Source organism: Haliotis rubra, unplaced genomic scaffold (genome assembly GCF_003918875.1).
Source record: "Haliotis rubra isolate DU_JTF1 unplaced genomic scaffold, ASM391887v1 Scf170, whole genome shotgun sequence".
In the NCBI taxonomy this organism is placed as follows: Eukaryota; Metazoa; Mollusca; class Gastropoda; order Lepetellida; family Haliotidae; genus Haliotis; species Haliotis rubra.
In genome coordinates this window covers 564-9,907 of record NW_025765670.1, presented here as the reverse complement: position 1 = coordinate 9,907, position 9,344 = coordinate 564, and the positions used below count along the sequence as shown (strand labels likewise).

Sequence of the window (9,344 nt, the reverse complement as noted above, 5' to 3'; positions counted from 1 at the left end):
CCTGCCCTGTCTTGCAAAAGGAGTAAAAAATAATGAAACTAAAATGCGAAAAAACCCTATCCTACTTTGACGCTAAATAGTCACTAGCCACTATTATGTTTTTGTCAGCACCTTATGTTTACCTGTTGTGAAAATAGGGTTACAGTCTATTGACACAGGCTCCTCTTTGCCAGGCAAATATTGTGGTCTTCTTTGTCAGTGTACCATTACGTGGTGTTTGATTATACTGAGTGTTCTATATGTGTAGGTCTGTTTTCTTATTAAATACCGCAGAACTACAATTGTCTATTTTCTTTTCATTAAAAGTAACTAGATACACGAAATGGATAAGTTTTGGATACTAAAAAAGCAATAACACTTGAAAATTGAAAAGTAGCGATGGGCTAGTCTTCTGGTTAAAGTGTTCGCCTCGTCACGTCAAAGATCCTGGCTCGATTCTCACATGGGTACACAGTGTGAATCCCTTTTCTGGTGTCCCCTGTGATATTGCTGAAAACGGCGTAAAACCATACTCACTCACTGAACATCGATCGAGATGAACAAACCGTGGAAACACAAGTAAAGAAACATGTTGACATGTATGCATATTAGTCCTTCTTTGCGGTTTGAATCCAATGCCAATGGGACCATTATGTTAGCTGTATGAGACAAGATGTTTGTGGACTTACAACACTTCGGTGAAATCCCCGAGCACTGCTATGCTCTTGATCCTACCACTTCAAAGATCACAGCACAACCAGTCCCAGTTTGAACTAACCCACACGAATACCCGACTCGCCCGATACCTGTAGGTGATATTTTATTTCATGTTCCATAAGACTGTCTGGGTCACATTGACCTGGTGAACAATATCACATGCCCGGGATATCAGCACAAATGTAGGTCATTAAAATACGTGCCCCTGAAGGTTATCATTCAGGTCAGTAAACAGAACGTCTCGCAAGAAGACGAGCTATTCCATAATACCCACTTTCTATATAGAGACACATCAACGCAGGCTCTGTCAGTGTGTCCACGGGTACGTCAACACCGAGGTAGGTATTTAGTCGTATATGGAGCTCATCCAATGTGACTCGACAAGCCATCAAAGGTTCGTTCAGTTTTAGCGACTACAGTATCCTGGGAACGTTGTCACAAAAGCTCTATGTTGAATTTTACCCAGGACTCCAACACCAGACAATAATCTTAATGCAAGGACCCAGACTGAAGTAGGTTAGACGTACAGTGGAGGCTCGATACCGGATATACCATAAGTCACACAGACACAGCTCAGGTCTCCTTGTTTCAGTGTACCCTATACGACACTGTCGTGCACACACTATTGTCTGAAGACGGTGTGTTGATCACAAAGTGTAGACTGGTATGTTTACAATTCTACAGTCGTATCAGTCAGTTCCGAGTAATTTTGGCTGCTGTGTCTCATGATACTGAGATGCTGAGACTTCCTTCTGTTCCAGGACAATCTAAAGAAGGACGATGTTTGAGTGTTTATATATATGTCACTGAGACATGGGTGTTTTTTGTACACTGAGTGAATGAGTTCAGTTTTACGCCGCACTCAGCAATATTCCAGGAAAATGGCGGCGGTCTGTAAAAAATCGAATATGGACCTCACAGTCCAGTGATCAACAGCATGAGCATCCATCTACGCAATTGGGATCCGATGTCGATCAAGTCAGCGAGCCAGACAACCCGACCCCGTTAGTCGCCTCTTACGACAAGCATGGTTTACTGAAGATCAATTCTAACCCGGATCTTCACGGGTTGTTTTTGTACTGCAACTTTATATGACTAAGTCATGTGCATTGTTTCAGATTCAAGCACAGCAAAAGAGACTTCTAAGCAAGGACGATGTTTGAGTGTTTAACTCAGTGGTGGCCCCAGTCTGTGATAACCCAGGCTCTTGTTGTTGGGAGTGTGGTTGGAGTGATCGCCTATAATCTCTTCAAGAAACGATACAACCTACCGCCAGGACCAAAGGGATGGCCGTTAGTTGGAAACCTTTTGGGTGAGTGACTTTAATATATTTTCCATGTGAATCTAACCACGATATTTCTATTTATCGAATGAATGGATTCAATCATATATTATTTCTCGAATTGCATTGAACGTTAAAGTCTGTGCTGTCAGAACTTCATATTATCTTTATACATGTAATTTGTGACTTGTTATCAGATTCTAATATGATCATTTCAACCCAGCTTTATCTTTTTTACACGTGCTGTTGTACAAGAACACGTGTTAATTCACATGTACTTAAGGGGCATGGGGGTAGCTTAGTAGTTAAAGCTTTCGCTTGTCACGCTGAAGACCCTGGTTCGATTCCCCACATGGGTACAATGTGTGGAGGCCATTTGTGATGTCTCCCGCAGTGATATTGCTGGAATATTGCTGAAAGCGGCGTAAAACAGACTCACTCACTCACATGTACAAAAAATGTACGTCACACGTCTGTGGTGCAAAGATGACACGTATTCATATACGCACATGAGCATTAATTAAGTTCCGCCTGTGTCAGTGTTTAACATTTTAGTCCAAAAAGGCGATTATGCCTTAGTGTATTGGAGTGCACACGTAAAACACGTGTTTCACACAATGTTCATGCTGGGGTTTAAATTTCATTATCGCAGTGTGCGCACTATTGAAAAGATGGCAGTACTATAACTATTGTCGGCATGGTAAAACTTTCGGAAAATACATGATGGCAAGACATTGTAATGTTTGACGGAGAGACGTCTTGTTGCAACATCGGAAAATATTTTATTTCTAACATGCTTCGCTACAAGGTCAAAGATTCCGACAGTACTTTATCCGGAGATAAAGTACACCTTTTGCATTACGTCACACTGAAATGACGTCACTACGCCATTCTAGTCTGCCCCTCGTCATCAGACGGGTTTGGTACCAATGTGCCTACAGTTCATTCTGCCCAATTTGGGCATACAGTCCAATTTGGGTATAATTACAACTGTAGGCATATTGGGAATTGAAAAACACCCCATAGAATATAATGAATTGACCCAATGTACCCTTGCTAAACGACGTCACGCTTGCCGTAAGTTGTCATTGTGTAGTGCAGTCTCCTAAAGTGCAATTAACTCGGTTACCTCTCCGTTTTATGGTATATAGTTGCTCCAGGCGGCTAGCATCACCCGAGGAAACATTACAGTTAACTTTTTACACGGAAACATTGCCTCAGCTTCACCAAGAATTTAACCCTAAAGCTACAGTCTTGTAATTCTTAAATGTAAATACAACCATGTACATACAATACATACAAAAATCAAGTACAAGCAAGCCAGGACTAACATGTAACCTAACCATGTGAGTACAAGCATAAAACTACCACGCTGATACTACAAGCCTGTAATTCTTAAACGTAAATACAACCTTGTAAATACAACCATATATGTACAAGTATGTTTGACAACATGTTGCTTGAAACATGTCAGTCCAAGCATACGACTACAGCCATGGCTACAACTATGTAACTTTCTAAGATGCCTAGCGGTTAGAACAATCGAAAAACAAATACATTATCAGACATTGTAAACCAAAAGTCACTGTGTTCTTTAATCTGATTGGTTGAAAAACGTGATCAAATGGTATTTGATTCCCGGAAATTCTCTACGTATTAATACATACAAACATTGCTCACACCATTGTATTGTTACGTCGTCAGCTGTGGTGACGTCATTCAAATCATATTGTGACGTAAAGTCCGAATGACGTCACAAATCAGCAGTTCCAGATGCTACCGTGGGAGACATTTCACTGCTGTACCCGTACTCGATGTCAATGAGTGCAGACACAAAAAACGTGTGTGGACCTTTGGGTTTACTTTTGGGTTTACAATGTCGATAAACATCATGTGTTGGCGAATTTCCGGGGTGTTAATGAGTATTTGAAGCACGGGAATATCTCATTTGAAACCTCCGGCTAACGCCGTCGGTTCCAAATAAATTCCCGTGCTTCAAATACTCAATAAGACCCGGAAATTGGCCAACACATGATGTTTATCTCCTAAATAAAGGCATATTATTTTTATGACGTAACAATTGAATGACGTCATCCTGTCACTGCACCATTCTAGCGTGCCCCCTCGTAATCAAACCATTTTACATTACGTCACAATGTAAGCGACGTCACGATGCATGTCAGTTGTCATCGCCTCGTACGGCCTCCTACAGTAAACTATTCCGTTGCATCCCGTTTCTTGGTTTGCAGTTGCTTCATGCAGCTAACATCACTGGTGGATTCACTACGTTTATGTTTTACGACGGTTAAAATGTCGCTTGACTACTCAGCTTCATCTGGATGTACTGATCTAAACTTACGTTGGTAGTAGAAATGCGACGTTCATATTGCCCCATATGGTTTACGTTCATGACAGATGTAATTAAAATAATTCAGAGAAGATATATAATCCGAACGTAAACCGTCATCAAACTGTTATCATTTGTTTTTTCTGGTAACGTTCGTCTTAACGTAGGGGGGCAGACACATCAATAGAACAGCGCGCGTCCTCGTACTTTAACTATGATAGTTCAGGGCGAAAGTGTGCTTTATTACACTATACATGGTGGTAGAGCGAACTGTATTTCTTAAACAACCATGTAACTAGAACAGGTAAACACTACAATCTAAATACTAAACAATGTAACTCTAACCCTGTAGTAACTACAATCTATGTGAGTGAGTACTAGTAAGTGAATTTAGTTTTATGCCGCTTTTGGAAATATTTCACCGCCCCACAATCTAAGTACAGTTCCACAGGGGGTAAGCACTGCCCATGCCCAACCAAAGGTTGGTCATCATCAACTACCATTTCCCCGATAGACAGTCTATCCCGGTAGAGAGTCATAGATGGCCCAGGTATCTATATGAAATGAAGTTCTTGCTAAGCTTTCAGAATATTTCAGTGGTATTGCTTTAAAGGTTTGCGTAGATGGAAAAAGAGAAACATTGGACCAAATGTGTCGCTCAATACACAGCTGCATGTTTCAAACCAAGGTCCTACCTCAGTTGATAAATAACAGGAAACCATCTACCCGTACAGTACCTTTTCAACAACCCGTACAGTTGATTTGTTTACATGAGCAACTACCATCGGCGCGTACAGTTATTGGTTTCGTTATTATCTCAGTTTGTATGTTTTGACAGAAGCTAAAATCTTAACACAGCGGCTACATAACCTCATTTAGCCTAAAAATGCACAATACGTGAAATGAATTCAATTGATTATGATTCAATTGACGTCGAAAGTGGTCGATTTCTCGGCTTTTCTGATTCGCGCCAAAAGACGTGTCAAGAAATGCTTCAAATGTAAATAAAATATAACGTCATGACCAAATCATATAGGGTTATAATCCATGGCCAATGAGCTTATGAGACAAGTCGATTTCATAACATTTACTGCTTGGGGAATATAAAATCTTACAAAGTTTGGGACTCACTCTCCACCGAGATCGACTGTCTATCGGACAAATGGTAGTTGATAACGACTAACTTCCGGTTGAGATGGACAGGGATTACCCCACGTGAGTTCTGTAACTACATTTATGTTACAACATGTATCTGACTGCAACCAATGTAACTACATCCGTGTATGTGCAATCACGTGACGACAACTATGTATATATATTATGTAAATACGACCATGTAATTAAGCATGTAAGAAGAGCCATGTAAGTAAAACCACATCAAGATGATGCTTTTTATCTCCAGAGGTGCGAGGGACTCTCCTGTTCCGAAAACTCCGCGACTGGAGCAAAACATACGGTCCAGTTATGACGATTCAGCTGGGTAAGATTACCTGCTTCACGATGGTACAACAATGTATCAGGTAGAAATGTGGAGTGCATCATCAAATTTATTGCATCGGTTACAAACATTATATCTGTTACAGTTAAAGTTTTTGCACGTACCATGGTACTCCGGTACCATAACTATTTAATAGTGATCTTTGAATGCATCCTTAGTTTTTGTGAAGACTTTGTACTATCACCCTTTGACAATGATCTTTTAATTCCTTATGTCTAAATGGATCCTGCGTTTGGAAAAAGGGTTTTGTTGCCTTTGTATCCATGTTAAATAATGAAGGCTGTCATGAGGATCCTGGACACTGGTGACCATGTATATTTCAACTACTTATGTAGAAAGTATACAGCATACAGTCGCATACTGAGAACGTCGTGGTCTTCCATGACGGTCAATCGTGAATTGTGCAGAGATTCTCACTAATACCGCACCAGTAACTCTGTACCCAAAGGAGAACAATTATGTTAGGTTTTGTTTGTTTATTGTTTTACGCCACACTCAGCAATATTCCAGCTGTATGGCGACATCAATGAATGGCGACAATCCAGTGATCAACAGCATGAGCATTGATCTACACAATTGGGATACGATGACATGTGCCAACCAAGTCAGCAAGCCTGACCACCCAATCCTGTTAGTCGCCTGTTAGACAAGTATGGGTTGCTGAAGACCAATTATAATCAGGATCTTCACGGGTCTTATATGCAACCTATTCGCTGATAAGAAGATATTCGTATTCACAATAACAGAAATGAACATAATGATTTTCAGGTACTCTCAAAGCAGTTATTCTGAGTCGAATAGATGTTGTAACGGAAGCTCTCATTACAAGACAAGCAGACTTCGCAGGAAGGCCGAATACATATGTTGGTAAGACATCATTCACCACATACATACTATAAAAAAAACCTATAATTCTACATTTGGGCAAATCGCCGAAAGTCTCTCTGTAGGTCCGAATATCAGTCGTTTTAAGATATCTTCATGTTAATTGTTTCCTTGCTTCCATTGCTTTCTCCACACACATACTTCCAACCAGACCATATAGTGTTTTATTGGGATTATAATATTACGCTTTAATATTGAGATATTTGAGTGGTCAGTGGACTACATTTCAAAACGGGCACTGAAATTGTGGAGAGTGCCTCTGTAAGACCGAATTAATTATCATTATTCAGTTTTCTTCATGCCAATTGTTTCCTTGCTTTCATTGTCTCGGAACACGACCCCTCATAAAACAATTATGGTTGTGCATATAGGGGTGTGGGGTTGTGGTGGTGCGGGTGGATGCATGGATGGATATGGTCATTTAACACTCTTTATTTATCCCCAGTATCTCAATTAACCAAGGGAGGAAAAGACATAGTCAACGCATCGTACGGCCCAAGATGGAAGTTGCACCGGAAAATTGCATCCAAAGCGCTCAGGTAAATTTTCACTTTTTATGCAAAGATGGCATGGGTTATACTTAGTTGCCAAATATGATAGTTTTCTTCAAACAGTGAATTCCAATTAATATTTAACTACGTTTTGACGCTACACAACCCCTGAAATCATATATTCTCAAATGTTTAAAATTTGAGGGGCATTAACACATGACCCAACATGAGCTTGAATCATTGATTAGAGAATGGGAATCGTTATGCCCAAAGTGTGTTAATGTGTGATACAAGGTTAGTCAAAATGCAATTTGATATATTTTCATATATATGCATATCAGGCACTATCTAATGGGAGACAACCTCAGCCGGAAAGTGTCCCAATCACTCAACATCACTACAACGTTGATGAGAAAGGAACAAGGAGCCTTTGATCCTTTCCCCTACCTGTCACTCTCGATCTCCAACATGATGACAGGAATGTTGTTCAATAAAATCAGGTAATTATATCTTTGCTTTTTTTTTGTTGTTTATAGATATGATTTTAACACAGAATGTATTATTGTTCTTAGAGTCTCAGATATCGGAACTTTAAGTTAAAACACCTCACGCAATTTAATCTTCAATTGTTTCTCAAAAACACTGGATAACTTGTGTATTGAATATGTATTTGTTTGTGTGTGTGTGGTTTACGGAACAAATTTCATCAATGAGATATTTTTGTGTACGATCTTGTTAACCGAGCCTCATCTTATTAAGTTTGATTTCTTCTTTTGGTTTGTGTGTTCGTTTGTTGTGTAACGCCGCAATGAGCACAATCCCAGCTGTTTGATTGCGGTGTGTATGTGTTCGTGTCCGGTGATCAACATCATGAGCATCGATCGACATAATTGGGATACGATGACATTTTTGAACTCAGCGAGCGTACCCACTCGAACACGTTAGTCGCCTCTTACGACAAGCATGGGCTGCTGAAGATATTTTATTCAGTAATGTTTAACATAGGCAGAGTTCAGAGATACGAGTATGAACGACTTTAGGGTTTTGACGTCTTGACGCGTATGTTGTAGTCTCCCATGTACCTTCTAATGTACGTGTCAGAAATGCGTTATTATGTATAAAAGTCACAGATTAGCGCTCAAGGCTTTTTTCCTGGTTGTCAGAACCATCAAGGGTTTCACCAAATGGAAACTGTGTAAAACCGGAACCACATAACTCTGTCAACCGTCAAAGCGAAGTTAAACCAAACTCATCTGAATGTTTCTTTAATTCTAGTGAAAATGTAGACTCTGAATACTATAAAGCGTACGTCGTCACCCTGGACGATTTTAATGAAAGAAGCTGGAGAAGGATTTCTGGAAGATTCACCCCCGCTTCGTCTGTGCCCAACGCCTAGATTCAGACGTGTTACTCGAGCCTCCGATAAAATATTAGATTCCATCAAGAAAGAAATTGCATCCCACAGAAAACGTTCAACAAAGGTAAGCATCATCTAAGAGTTGAAGTTACTGTAATTTGTTGTCTACTATTGAAAACAGGAATAAACTAGACGTATATGCCGAATTAGGTTTGTGACCAAAAGCTGAAAAGGTAACACTTGTCAATATATACTTAAAAAAAGAAACTTCACGTGCAACTTTATCCCAAACATACCCTCTTATAGAACAATGTGTTACTAGTGGATACATCTTTTATAGATGTAAATGAGGGTACTCTTAAAATAGGATTTCAGGGGCATTTGGGTGCACCATCCACAGTCAACAGTAGCAACGACTTGAACGCAATGATGGGACCATTTTGATTTCACAGGACTAGCCGTCTGTATTGGAGTTATCGTTCAGCACCGCGTATGTCCCTGGTCGCCCCTCACAACAGCATGGCAACGGGAGGTGCTATCTCTCAAAGACTGTTAACATGTTTTTCCTCTTATCACCTCATTTCTGGGTCAGAAGAAGTTGAACAGGCGGATGCGTCAGGTTTGACCTGGCCATTATGTTATTCTCCCATATTAACTACTACCCATTTTCAATATAAATCATTTCTTTTGGTTCAGTACACAGGCGTCATGCTTAGAAACAGCGTTAGAAAGACATATAGGTATATAGACCCTACCCTAGTACTATATAAAAGGAAAGGGATGTAACG

At 40.0% G+C, this 9,344-nt stretch overlaps 1 protein-coding gene across 1 annotated transcript; it reads left to right on the top strand.

The window, feature by feature from the left end:
• The first annotated feature begins 896 nt into the window (after window positions 1-896).
• On the top strand, window positions 897-8,595 carry LOC124272500 (cytochrome P450 1A1-like). Its single transcript, XM_046707697.1, has 7 exons — window positions 897-1,034; window positions 1,815-2,008; window positions 5,728-5,805; window positions 6,592-6,690; window positions 7,154-7,247; window positions 7,541-7,699; window positions 8,475-8,595. The coding sequence occupies exons 2-7, from the start codon at window positions 1,852-1,854 to the stop codon at window positions 8,593-8,595; spliced, it is 708 nt and encodes a 235-aa protein (XP_046563653.1). The 5' UTR covers window positions 897-1,034; window positions 1,815-1,851.
• Window positions 8,596-9,344: the final 749 nt, after the last annotated feature.

Bases quoted from the DNA above. Each gene is read 5' to 3' on its own strand.
- LOC124272500 (XM_046707697.1), top strand. From the start codon at position 1,852: ATGTTTGAGTGTTTAACTCAGTGGTGGCCCCAGTCTGTGATAACCCAG. The intron at 5,806-6,591 runs GTAAGATTACCT...AATGATTTTCAG, and splicing joins AGTTATGACGATTCAGCTGG to GTACTCTCAAAGCAGTTATT. The intron at 6,691-7,153 runs GTAAGACATCAT...ATTTATCCCCAG, and splicing joins AAGGCCGAATACATATGTTG to TATCTCAATTAACCAAGGGA.